The sequence below is a fragment of the Lissotriton helveticus genome, chromosome 3_1 (assembly GCF_964261635.1).
Source record: "Lissotriton helveticus chromosome 3_1, aLisHel1.1, whole genome shotgun sequence".
NCBI lineage: Eukaryota > Metazoa > Chordata > Amphibia > Caudata > Salamandridae > Lissotriton > Lissotriton helveticus.
In genome coordinates, this window is record NC_136061.1 from 1530660711 (window position 1) to 1530683157 (window position 22447).

The following is a 22447-nucleotide window of genomic DNA, read 5'->3' on the forward strand; positions in this document are numbered from 1 at the left end:
TTGCACAGCACCTTTCTTCCATATCTATAAAGTATGACCTTAGTGAAGGAGACTTAAATAAGGGGAAAGAATGATACAGAAAGAGCCTTGAACACGGCTGAATTTAAAGAAAGAAGGTAGAATCAGTTGAGACAGGATCCACCTGTAAAGAGGAGAGGAACCCATTGTAATTCAACCAATGAAGGTTGCTCCCAACGAAGATACAACCGCTGTCAGCCAAGTAACATGTATGCCTTTATCCGAAAACCTACTCCCACCACGAAGTAATAAGAGCCAGAGGTAGGACATTCTCACAGTCAAGATCTCAAGCTACCTCACGCGATAAGTGTCTTTAATTTAATTTAATTAAAACATCAACATAAAACAAAGAAAGGCGGTATCTTACATATGATTTCACCCGCCTGCTCCACACTTGACATTATTGCAATGGTACAACTTTTCATAGTAGTAAGCAGATTTGTTTCTGCGGCCATTTCCCAGACAATTTAAAACACGTAGCCAGTTGCCACTTTATTTATCTTCCAGAGCAGATATTGCTTCAAAACCACAGACATATACTGCAGTATACTCCAAGGATTTTGGAGCTCTTTTGATCCCGAAATTTGTTTTTAAAAACTGTTTTCATCTGTTTGGTCCACAGAAAGTATTTCTTGTGAGAGTCGGAGATTATATGTAGTGCAAATAACTATTTCAACCTTTCCGTGGTAAATTCTGTGTGTCCATTCATCCCTGTAAATAATAACAGACCCATAATGCTCGGTACAAAACTAGTTACTTGCCCTGCCTCCATTCGATGGAAGATAGACAACTAGTCTCTCCATTATTGATTTGTAATAGGTGAGAGTTGAAAGTATCTCCATTAAGTTCCTGGTGACACAGGGGTCAGTTCCTGGTTTCTCAATAGGAGGTCAATCCTATGCATCTGTTGGAGGTGAAAGGACTGTCTTATATTCATATCTGCTAAGAGGCGAGGTGGGTTAGACCTCAATTTTTCTATTACCTAAGCTGCCTGTTCTTGACTTCTCGGTGGAAGGTGAATGTTCTGCTCAAGCTTTCTTTGTGTGGGGTAAGCAGGATTTCCCTGATTTCACAGTGAAAATGTTGGTTCTGTCGCATATTTAATTTTCTGGGTTGAAGGCCAGGTTCCTGATGTCTATCTAAAAGTTCTGTTTCTTATTTTTCCAAGTTTCTGAATGGTGAGGGCTCTGCCTATGGTTTCTCTGTGTAGGATCAGATGGCGTATGTTCCTAAGTTTTCAGCTGAAGTGACTGGTCTGACTGACAGCCGTAGGACTAGGAGGCCTGTGACAGAGTCCTCCAAGAGATGGGGGCTCTGTCATGGTTATCTCTGTGAGTGTATGTCAGGCGGTCTCTGTATCCAATTTCCATGAGAAGGACAACATGTCGGACAGTGGTTCCTCTTTCAGTTGCTCTGTTCCCCTGAGAGCACTTTTGTAATGTTGCAGTGTATTACAGTCATTTTGGATGATTCTTTGTCACTCTAGAACCTAAATTATGAAGACATAATTACTCCCCCCAAAGCTGTGTGGCGCGATCTGGAACTCTACTTGGACCTGAGGTGTGCTATGTAAATCAGCAGTTAAGTAAATAAATGTGGAGCATCTCCTACCTCTCTTCTTCCACCAGGAGCCCTCTCGGATGGAATAGGAGAGCTCCATGAACTCAATGTCCACGGCCGAGCGCTTGGGCAGGTGGGAGAAGCGCTGCGCCTCCATGATGGTGTTCTCTACCTTCTTCAGATGTGTGGTGAGGAGAGGGGCCTCCTGGGAGCTGCCATTGCACACAGAGTCTTCCAGGACGATGGAAACAACGGAGGAATCCATGCCCTTCTCGGCCATTACACGCACCTGCAGAGGAAAGGATGGAAATAGATGGTCACTCCAACAGATCATGGAGGATCGCATTGTTCAATCACTCAAACAGGCCACGAAATTCAACAGTGTTCAGTCAGTGCAGTAGACTGCAAAATACCACAATTTCACTCCAACAGATCATGAAGGACCACACAGCTCAACATCTTCCTCAGACCATGGGGAACCACACCGTTCAATCAAACCAACAGGCTATGTATTACTGCTTGTGTCATTAACTACAAAACGCCACAAAGCACCACACTGGCTAATGGCTCCAAGAAGCAATCAATGAATAAATCAATAAGGCCAACTCACCATGAAGACCCACACCTGTCAATAGCTCCAGCAAACATTAATGACTCCAGTGGACCACGAACCACTACACCAATCAGTCCTTCCAGCAAGCCGTGAGTGACCACGGGCATCAGAACTGATCCACACGCAGCAGTCCCACACTACTCACTACAACAGGCGATCCTTCTGCCCTCCGGCCAGCTGTTACAAGACTTTGTTCAGCACACTACATGAACCACAAGGCCTGGCATTTCAACAAGGAGACCACAAGCACGTCAAAGTCATGTGCGATAGCCGCCAGCTGTCCCAAAACCCCTCACCATGGACATTTTACTGCAGCGTGGAACTGAAACTCCGTGTGCTGTTCCTTCCGACGGCTGTGAGTGGGCGATAGTTGTGTGACTCATGGATAGTGCTCAGACAGCCTCTTGGCCAGTAAGTAAATTAGTTGGCTTTCGCAAGCAGCAGAGCGCAGCTCAAGCCCCTTGTGCTGGCCGTCTAACGATCCATCCATGGTCTAGCCCCTTCTTACCTGGTTGATACTCTTTCACATTACTAACCTTCCCCACCTCCATGTTCTGCCAACCTTCACATCCGCACTGTTCACAAATCCCCGGCCCCAATCTTGCTGTGGCACATTCCAGCCTCGTGACACACTCCACTGGAGTGCCCCCTTCGATCTCAGATCTGTAGCCTCAACATCTGCTTTTAAAACTTCCCTCAGAATTCATTCCCTGCAGCACTGAACTAACATTCCTAACTCATTAGAAGTGTTCTTGCTTCTCCTTCACTGCCCTCCCACTCCAAAGACATCATAACAGTCTGCGGTGCAGCCACCATGTGCCATGCTGCTCCTGGCGTCATCATTCTCCTAGACAAGTTCTGACACATATGTACCAAGGAAGCTGAGAGGCATTCGAAAGGGGATTCGGATACTCTCCCTGAGCACAGCAAGTTTCACCACGGCTCTATGTTCTTCCCTGCTTCAAACTGAGCAGGTAGCCAGTATGTGTTTTACCATTTGATGCACGCGAGCACAGGTAATGTCAGAGTGATCCAAGGGCTCATCTGTTTGTGGTGGAGCAGGCCTACGACTATGGAGGGGGGAGCTAATGCACCCCACTTCTATCAGTCTGTTAATCGCCAACTAGCAGTAAGGGGCGCAATTTATCCTTGCTTGCAATAGGGCCATGGAAACCTTGATACGGCAAAGGAAAGGTCAAGATGGGTCCTCTAAACCTTCTCAAGAAGGCTATTTAAATCCTATTACTAGTGCCCCCTAATGTTCTCTTCTTTAGGTCTGGAGTTAGGCATGAGCTTTTTTGTTTACACATGCTTCCTCATAGGGGCTTTTAATCAGCCTTCTTGATCCATTGGTCTCCTGTAGAGTCATTCAAGTTTTGCCTCAGACCACCACTGCATAAACAATGCTTTTACAAACGTGAATAGTGAATATATATATATATATATATATATATATATATATATATATATAATTTTAGACAATGCTTGTTTTCATAATAGGTTAATCGATAATAAGTAAAAAAAATGTACAGGTGATGCAGCTACAATCTTTGTACAATTACCTTTCGAAAAAACGTATGCCAAGAGTAGTTAAGCATGTTTAAAATAACGAATGTGCTTGTTAGTTGATAGTTGATAGTTGATAGTTGTTAGTTAGTTGATTACATCATTGTAAATATTCACCACTCTAAGATGGTGCTGGTTTTAGCTAGCCAGCCGTTAGTCCTTCCTCTACCCTAAAGTGTGTTTATAAACGTGACGATGTCTCGGGGTCACCGACATTGAGAAAGGCTGAATGCCGAAACGCGAGGGCGTCTGTCTTGTCTAAATAAAAGCAACCTTTTTGAAAATATACCCCTGGAGTGCGGATAATTCTTTGTCTGAGACTGGAAGAATTTGAGCAGCAATATATATATATATATATATATATATATATATATATATATATATATATATATATATATATATATATATATATATATATATATATATATATAATTTTAGACAATGCTTGTTTTCATACAATGTGTGGCTTTAAATTTAAAAAGCATTCAGAAAGCTGACAGGTCATCCATGGTTATGCCAATGCTTGACTAAGAGCCATTAAATAGAAGGGAGACAACAGCGCCGATCCTTATATCATGCAGGAAGTGGTTGCAGGATTACGGATACATCCACTACACTACTTGTTACCCTTTTGACCTTGGGTATCCGTTGGTTTACTATGTACAGCATTTCTTGGAGAAATTACATTGCTTCACAATAGATTCTAAGTTACAGTAACTAGTAAGGGCCGGGCCTGTCTGGAAGGATGCCTCTTTCAACTGGTCTTGCTGAAGACGGGTCATTCCCCAACTAAACGTCATGGACAGACATCCTGATGCACTAGCTTTAACCCCTTGGCCGCGGCGCTAATTCCGCTGCGGCGCTAGGGGGGAGGGGGGCCGCGCGGCGCCGCCATGCTCGTGACGGAACCACTCTGTCACGAGCCGCGGTGGCGCTGTGCTTGTGACGGAATGGTTCCGTCACTGCCCCGCCCACCTGATAGAACGCTCAGCGCAGGCGCGTAATCAGCGCCGCGCAGGCGCGGCGGCCAGGCCGTGACGGAATAGTTCCGTCACGAGCATGCAAGGGGTTAAAAAGCAAGAACAAAAATAAATAAATACCTATCCTCCTCTGCATGCCCCTCCCCCTATTTTACTCCTCAGACTGTATTCCCTATTTCAAGCCCTTTACAAAGCTCTGGCTTATTTTCCACACCTACTTTTGTGAATTGTCCACATCTCGACCCAAAGCCCATACCTGGTTTTCTTTAACTACTAATAATCATCGGATGCTCTCTGTCAATAATCTAATCATTAACCACTAACCATTAGTCTTAGACTAGCACGTTAATGCTTCCTCTGGCGTAGTAAGCACTATGAATATAAATGAAATGACAATGGCGCACAAAAGGCTTCCGATTCTACGTGGCTATTCAGGGCTTTAAACCTGTATAGCCACTGCAAGCCTTCTGCCACGCATAACACCTTCAGATAGCTCTGAATGTTTAGCCAACAAAGATTCTTGAACTTGTTTCGCTTTTAACATTTTACACTCAAAATTCCCAGCATGAGGTTTGTTATTGGCTTAACAGTCAGGACTGTCTGCCAGTGAGACATGACAATGGAGGTATTGATGTAGAGTTAAGGCCTCTGTGGGCTTCAGTGCTGCTCGCCAAATATCACATTCACTTGAGAAACGAAGTTTCTTATTATTAAAAAGATTTGTGGTCCTCGCCGGCAAAATGCCCATTGCCCCCTGATGCCCTGAAACCTCTGTAGGATGCTGCATGGTTGGGCATAACAGGCCTGTTTTGTCCTGCTAACAGTCTAGGAAGTGGTTGTTTGCGATGCACATTTTCTGAGGCACCTGGGGATTTCAAGGATCGGTGCATCTCCCAGGAAGAGTCCCGGGGGGTCCATAGGGTCAGAGGAATATTGAGGAAAGGATTAAAGACCACTGGAGACCTGGAAAGGCTGCTAAATCTTCTCTAGTCTAAACACCTTTTTTTCAGACTGGTCGTGTTTCCTACAAATAAGACCTGGGAACATAGCCTGCCCCCATGTCCTTGCGACGGGACATCTACTCAATCGAACATCCATGTGATCATGTTCTGTAAATACCATCCTCACAGAAAAATTTGGATCCTCCCGATATGCAAGAGGTGGGGTCTGAGACAGTGCCGACCGGCTTTCTATCGCCTGCAATCACTAGAGTCCGAGGAACTTTGCTATTTAGTCACAAATTTTCTAAAGTCCATCATGAACCATAGGAAAAACCTGTAGCTTTATCCACAAACAAAAACAATGACCTTTTAATGTATGCATATTTGTATTAACCGTACTCTTTCTTTTCTGAAAATTCTTGTTTTTTACGGGTAACTGTATTTTATAATTGCTGAAATTGTTGTCTTTTATGGTTATCTTCGTGATTAACCGAATAAAGAATTTATTATTATTATTAACTGGGGTAGGCCAATGGGTCTCACCTTTGGAAGTGTTTTGGGGGTTCCAATGTAAGTGAAGGCACTGAAATCCTGCAAAGTTTTCAGTCAGTTGGTCTGGCACTTGAATGAATGAATGAAATAGTTGTGTAAAGCGTGCAATACCCGAGGGTGTCTTAGCGCTAAGCGAATCAAGACCTAGAGGGCCAAAAGCCAAGTGGGTATCTAAGATGTCGCAACGTGCTGTGGGTGCTTCAAGATGTGTTGGAAGTCAGGCCATATTGACATTCATGGTGGGTGAGTTAAGGGCCCTGTATCCTCTGGGGAGGGCCAAAGTTATAAACTGTGCAAGGGTTTATATCCTATGATACTACTCCTGGTTGCTCATCTGTATTTTCGTAGCCCTGGGGTTTGGTGTTGTCTTACTTGGCTCTATAGTGACTGTTCCTTATTCGAACACTTCCATGATCTTTGGAGCCAGACTGTTGGTCATGGGTGGTCTGAAGTCCTCCATTCGCTGGGGGCCTGCCAATGCACAGACAGGCTTCAGGCAAGCACTTTGTCAGGGTCCACGGCAGACCTTCAACTTCTAGCTTTGTCTCATCTGTACAGAAACAGGCAGGTGACCACTTCAGTATCCTATACCCACACTTTTGGGTCGATTCACAAAGGGCCTTATGTGCAGTAAAGTTACTAGTGCTCACTACGCCACTGGAGTCAAGCTATCCTGGTTGATGAAGGCTGATAGCCAGAAACCGTCTCTATGATGCTTGGTTCCGATCCAGGGAAGACATGGCTTGGCAGTTCGGTCTGGACTGTTCCCATGAGGCACAGGGTCAAGACTGATTTGCATATGGCCATGTCTGAACTTGGGTGGCTTGGTGAGCAAAATAACGATGGATTAAACCCAGATCTGTGACTGGGGGTGAATGTTTTGCCATTGTGAAACATTCCGACCATCATCTTGTGTGTTTTGCTGTTCACCCTATGTGGGAAGGGTATACCCAGACGTGGGTCCTGTGCTCACTACGCCACTGGAGTCAAGCTATCCTGGCTGATGAAGGCTGATAGCCAGAAACCGGCTCTATGATGCTTGGTTCCGATCCAGGGAAGACATGGCTTGGCAGTTCGGTCTGGACTGTTCCCATGAGGCACAGGGTCAAGACTGATTTGCATATGGCCATGTCTGAACTTGGGTGGCTTGGTAAACAAAATAACGATGGATTAAACCCAGATCTGTGACTGGGGGTGAATATTTTGCCATTGTGCAACATTCCATCCATCATCTTGTGTGTTTTGCTGTTCACCCTATGTGGGAAGGGTATACCCAGGCGTGGGTCCCGTGCTCACTACGCCACTGGAGTCAAGCTATCCTGGCGGATGAAGGCTGATAGCCAGAAACCGGTCCTAGGATGTTTGATTCCGGTCCAGGGAAGACATGGCTTGGCAGTTCGGTCTGGACTGTTCCCATGAGGCACAGGGTCAAGACTGATTTGCATATGGCCATGTCTGAACTGGGGTGGCTTGGTGAGCAAAATAACGATGGATTAAATCCAGATCTGTGACTGGGGGTGAATGTTTTGCCATTGTGCAACATTCCGACCATCATCTTGTGTGTTTTGCTGTTCACCCTATGTGGGAAGGGTATACCCAGACGTGGGTCCCGTTCTCACTACGCCACTGGAGTCAAGCTATCCTGGCTGATGAAGGCTGATAGCCAGAAAACGGTCCTAGGATGCTTGATTCCGGTCCAGGGAAGTCTTGGCTTGGCAGTTCTGTCTGGACTGTTCCTATGAGGCACAGGGTCAAGACTGATTTGCATATGGCCATGTCTGAACTTGGGTGGCTTGGTGAGCAAAATAACGACGGATTAAATCCAGATCTGTGACTGGGGGTGAATGTTTTGCCATTGTGCAACATTCTGACCATCATCTTGTGTGTTTTGCTGTTCACCCTATGTGGGAAGGGTATACCCAGACGTGGGTCCCGTGCTCAGTACGCCTCTGGAGTCAAGCTATCCTGGCTGATGAAGGCTGATAGCCAGAAACCGGCTCTATGATGCTTGGTTCCGATCCAGGGAAGACATGGCTTGGCAGTTCGGTCTGGACTGTTCCCATGAGGCACAGGGTCAAGACTGATTTGCATATGGCCATGTCTGAACTTGGGTGGCTTGGTAAGCAAAATAACGATGGATTAAACCCAGATCTGTGACTGGGGGTGAATATTTTGCCATTGTGCAACATTCCATCCATCATCTTGTGTGTTTTGCTGTTCACCCTATGTGGGAAGGGTATACCCAGGCGTGGGTCCCGTGCTCACTACGCCACTGGAGTCAAGCTATCCTGGCTGATGAAGGCTGATAGCCAGGAACCGGTCCTAGGATGTTTGATTCCGGTCCAGGGAAGACATGGCTTGGCAGTTCGGTCTGGACTGTTCCCATGAGGCACAGGGTCAAGACTGATTTGCATATGGCCATGTCTGAACTGGGGTGGCTTGGTGATCAAAATAACAATGGATTAAATCCAGATCTGTGACTGGGGGTGAATGTTTTGCCATTGTGCAACATTCCGACCATCATCTTGTGTGTTTTGCTGTTCACCCTATGTGGGAAGGGTATACCCAGACGTGGGTCCCGTTCTCACTACGCCACTGGAGTCAAGCTATCCTGGCAGATGAAGGCTGATAGCCAGAAAACGGTCCTAGGATGCTTGATTCCGATCCAGGGAAGTCTTGGCTTGGCAGTTCTGTCTGGACTGTTACTATGAGGCACAGGGTCAAGACTGATTTGCATATGGCCATGTCTGAACTTGGGTGGCTTGGTGAGCAAAATAACGACGGATTAAATCCAGATCTGTGACTGGGGGTGAATGTTTTGCCATTGTGCAACATTCTGACCATCATCTTGTGTGTTTTGCTGTTCACCCTATGTGGGAAGGGTATACCCAGACGTGGGTCCCGTGCTCACTACGCCTCTGGAGTCTAGCTATCCTGGCTGATGAAGGCTGATAGCCAGAAAACGGTCCTAGGATGCTTGATTCCGGTCCAGGGAAGACTTGGCTTGGCAGTTCGGTCTGGACTGTTCCCATGAGGCACAGGGTCAAGACTGATTTGCATATGGCCATGTCTGAACTGGGGTGGCTTGGTGGGCAAAATAACGATGGATTAAACCCAGATCTGTGACTGGGGGTGAATATTTTGCCATTGTGCAACATTTCATCCATCATCTTGTGTGTTTTGCTGTTCACCCTATGTGGGAAGGGTATACCCAGGCGTGGGTCCCGTGCTCACTACGCCACTGGAGTCAAGCTATCCTGGCTGATGAAGGCTGATAGCCAGAAAACGGTCCTAGGATGCTTGATTCCGGTCCAGGGAAGACTTGGCTTGGCAGTTCAGTCTGGACTGTTCCCATGAGGCACAGGGTCAAGACTGATTTGCATATGGCCATGTCTGAACTTGGGTGGCTTGGTGAGCAAAATAACGATGTATTAAACCCAGATCTGTGACTGGGGGTGAATATTTTGCCATTGTGCAACATTCCATCCATCATCTTGTGTGTTTTGCTGTTCACCCTATGTGGAAAGAGTATACCCAGACGTGGGTCCCGTGCTCACTACGCCACTGGAGTCAAGCTATCCTGGCTGTTGAAGGCTGATAGCCAGAAACCGGTCCTAGGATGTTTGATTCCGGTCCAGGGAAGACATGGCTTGGCAGTTCAGTCTGGACTGTTCCCATGAGGCACAGGGTCAAGACTGATTTGCACATGGCCATGTCTGAACTGGGGTGGCTTGGTGAGCAAAATAATGATGGATTAAATCCAGACCTGTGACTGGGGGTGAATGTTTTGCCATTGTGCAACATTATGTCCATCATCTTGTGTGTTTTACTTGTGCGGAGTATCCCAACTCAGAAGGAATCTCAGTACGGCACACTCCCTGCAGTGTACTGTGCGGAGATATCGCCCGGAGTGCGGAGATTCCACCAAGAGTGCAGAGAGTCCGCAATCGTAACTTTAGTACACGTATGTCCCTTTTGAATCGGGCCCTTTATTCCCACAAAGGTTCTTCAAGGTGTTCGCCTTTAGAGTACAGTCAGTTGAGGCACAAGACATACTCGTCCAGGGGAGGTGGAAAAGTGCCTAGCTTCCAGTAATGACAGTGGGATGGGGAACTTTTCATGGGTTCCCTTTTCAGGCAAACCGAGGAAAACTGGTAAAATGTGTCTTCAAGCATTAAGCCAGACATTTCCATATATGGTCACGCAGGATTTTGGCAGTGGCTCCAAAATGAAGAGTTAGGCCCAGCCACGGCCCGTGCAGGTAAGAGCAGTGGGGCCGGGTGGGGAGGGGATTTCGTCAGACGACGAGGGAAAATTATTTATTTAATTAATTCTTCCTCATGGTGGTCTGTCGAAGTCATACCCCCCCAAACTGGCACCCCCCACCCCCCGTTCTTACCTGCACAGGCTGCTCCTGGTTAGGTCCTAAGGGCTGGCCCACTCGTAGGGAGTCACTGAGACCCCTTTAGTCGGAGTCTCGGCCATTCATTATCTCACTCTTCCCACCCACACTGAGAGGTGAAGTAATAAGCCCAGTTTTGTGTGACCATGAGAACGGTACGCAGATAAATCTGGAGACCTCACTCGAAGGCTACAGTAAAACGCTGTATCTCAGAATCTGATCATATGTCAACAACCATGCAGCCTTCCCTTAGCCAAGCAAAGACATTTACTCCCCTCAGGTCAATGTTGGGGGACACTATGGGTGTTGCTATCAAGAGGATAGCTCGGCTGACATGCACATAAGTGTCACACAGAAGTTACTGAAAAACAAAAGTGTGCAGGCAGCTTTAAAAAGGAGAAAGCGTCCAAAATTAGCAATGCGAGACAGCTGCAATAAATGACTCTGGATGTTTATTATTACCAGAGTATAAGCGCTAAACGAGAGGAGTGCACAAGGCGGGTGGATTTCACAGAGACACACTTTTTGCTCTTATCAGAATCGTTCATCCTTCATTAAAACTTCCATATGCTGCAATGTATGAAGGTACAAAGGGTTAGAGAAAGCTCCCTTTCTGGCAGAGCATACCTGGGTCACATGCTGAAGTAAAATAAACGCAAAAACAACAGTTGATGGACAGAATGCCGAACAATGTCATACATTCACCCCAGTACAGAGATCAGGGCCTAAATCCGTCGTTTTTTTGCTCAGCATGCCATTCAGTTTGAACCCAGCCATATGCAAATCAGTCTTGACCCTGTGCCCCATGGGAACAGTCCAGCCCGAATTGCCAAGCCAGGTCCTCCCTGGATTGGAAACAAGCATCCTAGGACCGGTTTTGGGCTTTCAGCCCTCATCAGCCAGGGTAACTTGATTCCAGTGGCATGAAGACCACGGGACTCACATCTGAGCATACCCGTCCCACTCGGGGTGACAAATGCAAAAACAACTCTTGATGAACAGAATGCAGAACAATGTCATACATTCACCCCACTACAGAAATCTGGGCCTAAATCCATTGTTTTTTTGCTCACCATGCCATTCCAGTTTGAACTCAGCCATATGCAAATCAGTCTTGACCCTGTGCCCCATGGGAACAGTCCAGGCCGAACTGCCAAGACAGGTCCTCCCTGGACTGGAAACAAGCATCCTAGGACTGGTTTCGGGCTTTCAGCCCTCATCAGCCAGGATAGCTGGATTCCAGTGGCATGGAGAGCAAGGGACTCACGTCTGAGCATACCCATCCCACTCGGGGTGACAAATTCAATAACAACAGTTGATGGACAGAATGCAGAACAATGTCATACATTCACCCCAGTACAGAGATCTGGGCCTTATTAGCCAGAAACCGGTCCCAGATGCTTGTTTCCGGTCCAGGGAAGACATGGCTTGGCAGTTCGGGCTGGACTGTTCCCATGAGGCACAGGGTCAGACTGATTTGCATACGGCCATGTCTGAACTGGGGTGGCGGAGTGAGCTAAAGAATGATGATGGATTAAACCCAGATCAGTTGACTGGGGGTGAGTGCTTGCAATGTTCAACACTCGGTCCATCATGCCCTTTGTAACACTGTTACAAGTAAGTTGCAGGGCTGTTACAGGGAAGTTGCAGGGCTGTTACAGGGAAGTTGCAGGGGCTTATACAGGGGAGTTGTCGGTTAAAGCAGGGAGCATGGACAGAGTATGCTCAGTTATACATACATAGTAACCAGTATCTGCCACCAACCAAACCCACAAGTAACCAAGATGGAAACACTACTTTCCAGAGCGATGAGGTATAATTTACACCGTAGGCAGTAGCACTTAAAAGACAGTGGCTACACACTTAGTTACAAAAAACACACACCATGCTGTGGGTTACGGTGGGATCATTCAACTGTTAACCAATCAATAGAAATCAAAAGAGTTTCCAGAGTACTCAGCTCCCCTGTTTTGCTTTTCGAATGGCCAGAGAAGTGTGACTTTGCCCCTGGTCGCAGGCACTCTCCTCTTCTAGGCCAACCCTTGACACCCAATTGCTACTCACTCCCAGACAGACCACATCCTCTTGGATTCCTGACACTTGAATCCCTCCCACCTGTCCCGACTTATCTCACTTCACTCTGTGACCCCTGTCATCTCCCCACCCCCTCAACATACCCTACCTACCCTGGGCCCACAAATACCCCACCTGTCTTGGTGGCCAGTGAATATTCTTTCCCCTAGCCCCAGACACTCCTCTTTTGTAGAGTCCTATAGACATTCCCTACTCACTGCCCTGTCCCTGAACCTGTCGGGTCCTTTGTCTGCCTTTATGCACATACTGTCACTAGGCCTCCCCAACACTCAATTACTCATTCTGCTTTGTCCTGTAGTGGTTGCACTTTATTCCATTAACACTTCAGTTTGAAAGAAAATCTGCAACTCTCTTACAACTGAATGACCTATCTGTGATAGTCTTATGAGAAACAAAATCATAAAGTGGAGGTTATTAAGTTGGCTCATTTTTCAAGCAGCACAGTTACTTGTTTTATTTTACAAAACATGTTCATGGTTGCTGGGAGAGTAATATATATATATATATATATAAATAAATAAATATATATGAGAATGCAAGACTTCCACCCCTTCGGCAGAGAATCACGAGCCAGTCCAATTGCAGTAAGACAATATTCTTTTGATAAGACAGCATATATATGTATATATATGCTGCGGAGGCTTGAATCTAGATACATCATAGATTTGTCGACCAAATATCCCAGAGGCTTGAACAGCGGTGAGGAGATGGCAGTACACTTAGGGAAGTGAATAAATAAAACTGAATGGTATATTGTACGGTTTGCTGCTATATGACTCTGCTATGTGAAATATTGATTTTTATTCTTTATTTTAGGAGTTCTGATATAGTGATTGATCTGATTAATTAGATTAATTAATTAATTTTTTGAGATTGGCTGAACACTGTTGATTCTGATGCGTAGGAATGAATTAGATTAATTATTACCAGTTTTGCTGTGATTGATATAGTCAACATTCATGTGGATGAATTTTCGAGGGACACTAGCCGATCCACGGCAAGACTGTATGGTATGTTCCATTTTAATGTTCTTATACCCTCTGCATTTGAAAACGAACCGATTCACGGTTTAACAACTTTAATGTGAATGTATAGGGTGTAAGATACTCCAAGATGGCATTTCATTATATGCAGAGGGGTTAGTCCCTTGTCTATTGCCACTAAGTTGTAAAACTTTATCAACAGTTCACGAGTCAAGTGTCATCGACACTGATGAAGGCTAAACGCCGAAACGCGTTTGTTTGTTACCTGATTAAAGACTGTTGAATTCGCCCCCTCCGGAGTGCTGTTTTTTCTGCAGACACAGAGAAAATCCGAGCGAGAATATAGTCATTGGTGATGTCATCAGTGATCAATGATATCATTTAATATGCCATGAGTATGGTAACGCAGTATGTGAGGAAATAGGACGTATAAGAAGTGCATGGTGGGAGAGCAAGTTAATGTTAGCTCAGTAAACTATAACTTGTTAATTGCAGGTTTTTTTGTTTTAAATCTATAGTGTTTATATTATTTCAAGGCCTAACTATAAAATCTTAGTACCTTACCGAACTATAACATCATGTTACCTTTGTTTTTTGGTGAATTTCTGAGTTTCTTTAACATAAAGTAAGTTATTATTAACAGACCTAACAATAATATCACTGTAAACTTTTTTTCTAGTGAATTTCTAGTTTTTTTAACGTATAGTAAGATCTTATTAACATATCTAACTATAACTTCACTTTAACCTTTGTTTTTTTCACAGTGAATTTCTTTTTTTTTTAATCATATTCAACTAAGTCCCTCACTGATCATAGTTTTTGACAGTGTGCAATAGAGGATGGCTGCAGGCAGGGGCCAACACTCTGTTGCTGACAAAAATCCCCCCAATGGAAACCCATCCAACTTTTATTTTTTTTCCCACTGTATCACAGTATTCCCACGGTACTGTTGCACATGCGCCACTCCAAGGTTCCACTGGACAGTGCAAGATTCACTTTTTGACGCTGATACAATACTGTGGGACTGCACAAAGTGGGTCATGCTAGGTCCTGAGGGAGTTCAGGAGGAATCCTCACGGGGTGTCTCGCTGGATTCCACAGGAGTACTGCGAGACCCGTGGCATAGATTTTTTTTTGGGGGGGGAGGTTGCAAGGGCCCCCCACTGCAACGAGGGCCAGGGGTTCAGGGTATCCCTACTCTTATCACAGTAGTCCAACAGTCCCGATATTACTATATTTTGAAGCATAGTTTTTGGGAAAAGGCTGAACAAATGTATACGAAATCACAAAAAGCATGCTTTTTGAGAATAGGACAAGCTTTCTGCCACATTTGGTGTAATTTTGTTCAGCCGAATTTTCTGTATCACTTCCCAAACTTCATGTGGGAAATTGCACGAGAAAAATGTATTTTGGGACCCCCTTTTATTCGTCCCCTGCTTGACTTGAGTTGGCCTAGGCAGTGTTCATGAGCTGGAGTTCACATCAGATGTCTGAGGTGAGCATTAACTCACTGAAACCATTCTGTCAGATGGAAGGAGTTTTGCTTTATGAGAAGACAGGGTAGTGCTTTCTCTATGATAAAAATGTGTGGTGAAATTTACCATTACTTTCCAGAATGTTGACATGCAGGTTTGCATTGAGTGAGAGATCAGAAATCAGAAGAGAAGCAAAATGTAACCTGGCCTGTCAGCTAGGGTCATCCAGTGGCAAGGGCCCGGCTTTAGCGCTGTTGGCGCCCGGTGCAGCAACTAATGTTTGTGCCTCCTCCCCACGACCACCTCCACCACGACTCCTTCATTACCATCCTTTAACAGAGCCCCTCAAGTCTCCAAAATCACCTCTCTCAGGTGCATTTGATTCATTTTATAGCGTTGCCCATGACAGTGTGGGGTGTCAGAGCACATTACAGCACACACATATTACACAGAGACAATGAATCATAAGTGTATAAATCAGTTTATAGGAAATGTTACATAAGACAGGACTACAAGGTGTAGTAATCACATTTCATCCCTACTGGTAGGCAGGATAGTTTACGAGTGCTTGATCTGGAGAAGAATAAACTCAGAATTTAAAACGTAACACCATGGTTGGTGGTTCACTAAAATATTGAGAATTGATTTCTACCCAAATGAACTGTTTTTGCAACATTATGATAATCAAAGGCTGGGGAAAAAATCATAACCCTCTAATCTATGCCTTGAAGTGTGTATGCAGCTCTTTGATGACGGTTAATAGCTCACTGTTCTACATTCGAATTTTAACTTAGAAACTGCAAATAACAAAAGAATCTCTTTGACAAAAGCAGCAATCCACTGCCCTATTTACATTGTATGCACTTTGTGATTTGATTGGTACACGTTCTTTGCAGCTGGCATGATAACCCTCTGCACTACTTTATGATGAATCAAAGCTTCCACAAGACAAAACTCTGATCTCCTTCCAGGAAGAACATTAATCACCCTAGAGTTATCTTGACATTTTTATTGTTGCCTGAAAATTGCTGGAGGCAAGAACGGGGTAGCAGGTGCTTTTATAACCATAATAGACTTGCAAATAGAGTGAACCCCGCCCCTCCGCAACACAAGTCTGAGCTAGAGCCGGCCCTGCCATCCCTTTGGTGAGAGGAACATACACCTGTGCCAGAAAAGAGAGCTGAGGGATTCAGAGAAAGAGGAAAGAGTGCTGGTGATTTAGTGCCAACAAAGATACCACAGAGCCGAAGAAGAGAATGACAAATACATTTAAAGAGACATCGAGGAGGGGGGGAGAGTAAACATTGCAGAATGTGACAGGGGAGAGCGCGATAGAGACGGATATGGAAGAGTGGGAGTGTCACGGTGGAAAAAGAGAGACGGGGAGAACAGAGACCAACACATACTGTAAAAATAAAGCGTCAAGAAACGGGTGACGTGGTGAATGGAAGTGAGAGGGGCACCGGCCTAGCTTCCATTAGTGCAACTGGTGCAGTAGTGACAACGCCCAGGGTACTGAGAGGCCCACGGTACCCTGATTATTGCCGCATTTCATCATTCAAACATCAGCCTGGAGACCCATTACTTTTCTTGCAGCAGATAGTAGCTCTGCAAAGCCCTTTCCTATACAGATGAAAGGACGCGCCATGTATCAGCACAGTTTGTTTTGGGGTCGGGTGTACACATGTGGGCAGCATTTGTCCCTGAAATAAAGAGGGGACCCCCAAACGTCATTCTGAACGGTGCCTTCTTATCCCTGCTCGAACCTTGCTGCTGTAACAAAGGGTCCCTGCTCACCGGCACCGACCCATGCCTTCCTCCGCCAAGGTATCCTCGAAGATGCCCAATACACGCCCGCGCCCCTGGCATGCACTATCCAACCATTCCTTCGTGCAGTACCCAACTGCACTCTTCCTTCTCCTAGCCTGCCTCTTCGGATGCCCTCGACAGGCCCCGCTCTGAGCTGCCCCTGACCCGTTCTCCTAGGCTGCCTCTCAGAAACTCGCTTCATGCTGCCCCCAGTGCCCCTCCCCCGCCCTGCGCTGCCAATGACAACAAACAAGTTGCCCTTGCCGTGCCCTCTACGGGCTGGTCCTGACTGGCGTTCGCGCCCCCGGGAGGTCTCTGGCACCCACTCCACTTGGCTGCCGCATATATCTGTCCAGGCGGGCTCTGACACATTTCAGGGTGTCTTTCACACCCCAGGTAACCCTCTGTCGAGGCTGCCACTAGCAGGCACTCATAAATGAAGTGTCTTTGCACTACTTTCCCCTGCACCGCCCGACTGACTCCCCTACGGACTGAGACCCCAGCACCTCTTGATATCTCCTTTCGAGGTCACCCCAGCACCCCTTTGCTAGACTACTCCTTGTCAAGCCGCCCATAAGCAGCCCCTGATATCCCCCAAGCCCTGCCTGACACCCTTTCGCCTAGGCGGCCCTGGACACCCCTTCTCTGCACCACCTCACTCAGCCCTTCCCCTACGCTACGACACCCCTATTTCTAGGCCGGCATGGTGCGGTCCGACCAGAGCACTTCTTCCCCACTCGCGCACTTCCCCTTGTTTCCATGCAGAAGGCCGGCCCCGGAGCAGCACAAAGGAAGCCGCCGCTATAAATAGCTGCACCTCAGAGAGACTTCATTGGCTGCGAGTGAGCGAGAGGAGGCACAGGCAGCCCCCTCACCTGCAGCTTGTGTCTGACACTGAACCACCTGCACTGCTGCCCACTACGCCACCTAAAGCGTCACTGCCTCCACCCTGTCCTCACTGAACCGCGCGCCTTCCTCTGCGTGACCCGCAACATTACTGTCTCACCCTCCTTCACCTGCACTATCACTGCACTACCTTCAAAGCCACTGCCTCCCAGTGTGCCACAGACAGGCTCACTGCACCCCTCGCGCTGTACACATAGAACACTCACCGCCTCACACTGCACTGCATGGTACATCTACTTCCCAATGAACCGCCTTCAACCTCAAACCTTCCCAGTGCACAACCTGTGGCCCTACTGATTCCATGACGCCACTGGAATCTAGCTGTCTCACACTGCACCACTGCTTCACACCCTAATAGTGCCAAGAAAGCTGTCTCATATGCAGCAACTACACGACATGCAGCTCCAATGCCTCTCGATGCACACCCTGCAGTCTCACTGCATCCTATACCACCACTGTCTGGCAACCTCACTCTCACCCTGCGCCACTGGAAATATAATAGCCTAACACAGAACCATCTGCAGCCTCACTGCCCCAGTGCCTGACATGCAGTCTCGCAGCTTCTCACTGCATACTCTGCCGCCCTTGTCTCTCTCTGAAATACCAGCTCCCTCTCTACCTCCAGAACACGAACTGTAGTCTCACTGCTTTACACTGCATCACCTGCAGTGCCACCACCTCCCGCTGCACGACCTGCTGTCTCATTACTTCATAGTGCCCCACTGTCACCCTCACTCCCACACACACTACTGCTGCCCTTCCTGGACCACCAGTAGTCACAAACTGCCCCAGTGGCAATCTCACACCACACCCTCTGCAGTTTTAGTGCCTCTTACAACCAGGAACTGCACGTCTCGCAATATCATTGCGTCATTCTGCACACCTGTAACTTCACACTACACCTCCTGCACCATCACTGTATCACAGTATACAGGGAACAGCCTGCCCTCGTGCAGTCACACACTGCACTCCTTTCAACATGCAACATGAGGGTCTCACACCATCCCACCAGCCTCCGTGACCGCCTCTCTGGCTTACACCACAGCACCTGCACCCATCGCTGCCTCAAACCACACCACTGCCAAGCTCACTGCTCCGCACTGCACCACTCTGACCTTTCTATCTCCTGCTAATCCTTGGTTCATACACACAAAGTGGACAGTTGGGTATAGAACACTAAAGCAGCACCAGTTTAGAAAAATGTACCAATGTGTTTGCAACAATTATATAAATCTGTGTGGATGTTCCGAGAGCACCCCCTGCCCAAGGGCGCCACCTTAAAACAGGTAAACAATCAAAACAACAATAAATCAGAACCACACCACCTTCCTTGGCATAAATGCAAGAAATCTTAAGTGTCCATGAAAATCGAGTTGAACCAATTAGTGCGAGAGAAGTTGATTGTCCCAACAGATCATTTATAATTTCTTTTATTTTCAATCAAAAAAGCCTTCAGCCAACGCGTTTCATCCTAATCTACTAGGACTTCTTCAGGGCAATTGTATTTTCCTTGTAGTATCAGAATAAAGTGAGAGCGACCATCCGATGTTAAGTAACCAACAATATCATATGACCAATATTTCTCAGCAATTTCATATGCCAGCATATTTGGTTTCACCCATAGTTAGTGTCAAGGGTGGCTTCATTCCAGTCCCCAAAACGATGATCCGATATGGTGGCCAGCAACAACAAAAGTATGCAGCGTGTGCCAGAAAAATGTTTTAGCATGCGTGTTGGTGAGTATTCTCCACCCAAACAAAGGGTCCTACAGCCGTTGCACACCGCAACGTCACTTAATTGACCAAAATTCGACTTTGCTATCTCCTGCTACTCCTTGATTCATACCAGTCCTATCCTTACTCACACAACGCTTCAAGGAAGTCTGGATTTTTACACAGCCTCAATTAGTGTCAGTGGCATAACAGGAAATAATAGAGCCCCCACTCCCGAATGTGTAGTGGGGGCCTTGAGTCTCCTGTCTCTCTCTCATTGGCTTTGGGCTGATTGGGGGCCCAGAGGGTTAGGGACTGCAGGTGCCTGCTGTGTTACACCCCTACTTGGAGTGTTACTCATGCTCAGAATCACTCTCATCAGCAACACAGTCTCCCACAGTCTCCACTTGTCACTTACCTCAAATGTATGCAGGGCCGGACTGGCCGTAGTGGGCACTGGGCAATCCCCTGGTGCGCCGCACGAGTGGTGGCCGATTTTGTTACAGGGCCTTTTTTGCATCGGCCCTGTAACAAAATCGGCCGAAAATCGGCCCTGGCAAGGAGCTCGGCGGCACCCACAACCCCCCGGGGGGAGTTTGGCGACCGAGCACTTTGCCAGGGACGGTTTTGGTTCCCAGTCCGGCCCTGAATGTATGCTGTGCTGCCGCGGTCACGAACGATCTTACACAACACTGCAATAAACAAACCCACAATAAGGGCTCTTCCCTTGACACTATCCTCTCTAAGCATAACACCTTATCTCCCCACTATGTCCTACCCACTGACTGAGCTGATCACCACCTAATTCTTTTCGATCTCAGTGGCATCCAACTAAAGGCCCACCCCAAACTAGCTGTCCCAGGCACTGGTTGAGGAACAAACATCGAACCCCCCAGGCAGAACTAGAAGCATTAGTCAGTTTCCAAATTCTACCTCTGCCAGACCTCACCTCCGCCGATGACCTCACCGCCCACTACAACACAAAAATGTCAGAACTCGTGGAAGCAGTCACCCTTCTGAAAAGCAAGAAATCAAGAAGTCTCCCCTCCATATCCTGGCTCAATAAAGACCTTAGCAAAAAAAGAGACAAATCCGATTAGCCGAAAGAAATTGGAGACAACATCCCTCATTAACCAATCTCTTGATCCTCCGAGCTGAACGCCTAAAATGCAAAAAACATCTTCAGAGAAAATTCCTCCTCTTCCGAGCCCAACTTGCCTGGTCTAGGAAGATCTAAACACCTTTTCAACAACATCAAACTGCAAACCTTCTCTTTCCCTCACCACTCAATCAATGACTCTACTAAGCGCTATGAATTATTTGCAACTTTCTTCTCTGACATCAAACTCTCTCTTGAACCACCCACCTCCCCACCATGCACCAAGGTTGTCCCACCTAGCAAAGAGGGTCTACCCAAAGTCTTACCTCCAGCTAATGGGTGTCTCCCAATTCTCCCTCAGCACTAACCTCAACCCCTCGCAATTGAAAAATGATGCAATTTGGACTAAATTCAACTATATCCTGAAGAAGAAGTCCTCAAATTACTCGCTTGAACAAAGTCAACATCTCACATCTTAGGCCCCTCCCTGCTGCACTTGTCAAAACTCAACAACCACACTGAGAAATGCAACCTGCACGACACCTTCCTATCTGGGTTCAGCAAAGACTGAAGTACATAGACTGCAGTACTGAATATCGCAGGCGACCTACATAGACCTCTAGATGATGGCCAGGCCTGCTTCCTAGTCCTCCTGAAACTCTTGGCTGCCTTTGATACTGTCAAGCATGACATCCTCCTAAACACCCTCTTTCAGCATACAGGCATCAGTGGAACTGTCCTTCAGTGGTTTGCTTCTTTCCTGAACCAAATCTCACAGCTAATCAAACTAATCTGGATATCGAAAGCAACACCAGCCTCACAAGGAGTTCCTCAAGGGCTAATCCTGTGTCCTGCCCTATTCAACCTCTATATCCCCTTGCAATGATCCTGACACAAGTCAGAATTGAATTGCCTATCATCTCTATGCAGATGACACCCAACTCTGCATTAAAATCTCGTCAGTTAAAGACATTCAGCACCTAAATAACACTCTCTCCATGGTTCAGTCCTGGCTGACCAGCAACCTTCTTAAGCTCAACCCCATCAAAACCGAATCTCCTCTTCATCCAACCAAAAGATATGTCCTTTCTTGTAGATATCTGGCTGGACAACTTCTCTGCATCAAACTGCAAACTATCCATCTCCAACTCTGTCAAATCTCTGGGGATTACTCTTGACAGTCACCGGGACATAAAGGAACATATTCATGCCTCAGCTAAAAGTGCCTTCTACACATTGAAACACCTTAAAGTCAAACCCTTCATTCCAATCAAAGACCCAAAGACTGTGATGCAATCCTTAGTCCTCCCCAAGCTGGACTACGGTAACGCAAAGATCAAAGCCACCCTTAAAGATACACCTTTGAAAGCTACACTCCAAGCAGATCACTATCACTCTCAAGAAACTCAACTGGCTACCGATAGAGGCAAGATCTATTTTCAAAACTGCTTGCACATAACACACAAAGCTCTGTACACAGAAAAGCCAGTCTACCTCTCAAATAAACTATCAAGAGCCAGTCAGAAGAGACCTCGTAGAAGCTCTAACAGTCTACTCCTGATTCCTCCCAAATTCAAGAGAAAAAAAAACTCCACCTGTTCCAGAATCTGGAACTCGCTGCCTAAGGTTCTACATTACAATCATTCCCTCATTTCAGGAAGAAACTGAAACTTCTTCTCCTCAACAAATATCTACACCCCTCCCTCTTAAACCATCTTACTGGCCTGTCGCTCCCAC

At 46.5% G+C, this 22447-nt stretch overlaps 1 protein-coding gene across 3 annotated transcripts in view; it reads right to left on the reverse strand.

The window, feature by feature from the left end:
- Positions 1–22447, reverse strand: part of ABCG4 (ATP binding cassette subfamily G member 4) — a 252361-nt gene that overhangs the window by 204234 nt on the left and 25680 nt on the right. For all 3 annotated transcript variants that reach the window (XM_078682187.1, XM_078682188.1, XM_078682189.1), the window contains exon 2: positions 1630–1867. In XM_078682187.1, the coding sequence (XP_078538313.1) occupies positions 1630–1858 (229 nt within the window). In that variant the 5' untranslated portion in view covers positions 1859–1867. The remainder of the gene's footprint in view (positions 1–1629; positions 1868–22447) is intronic.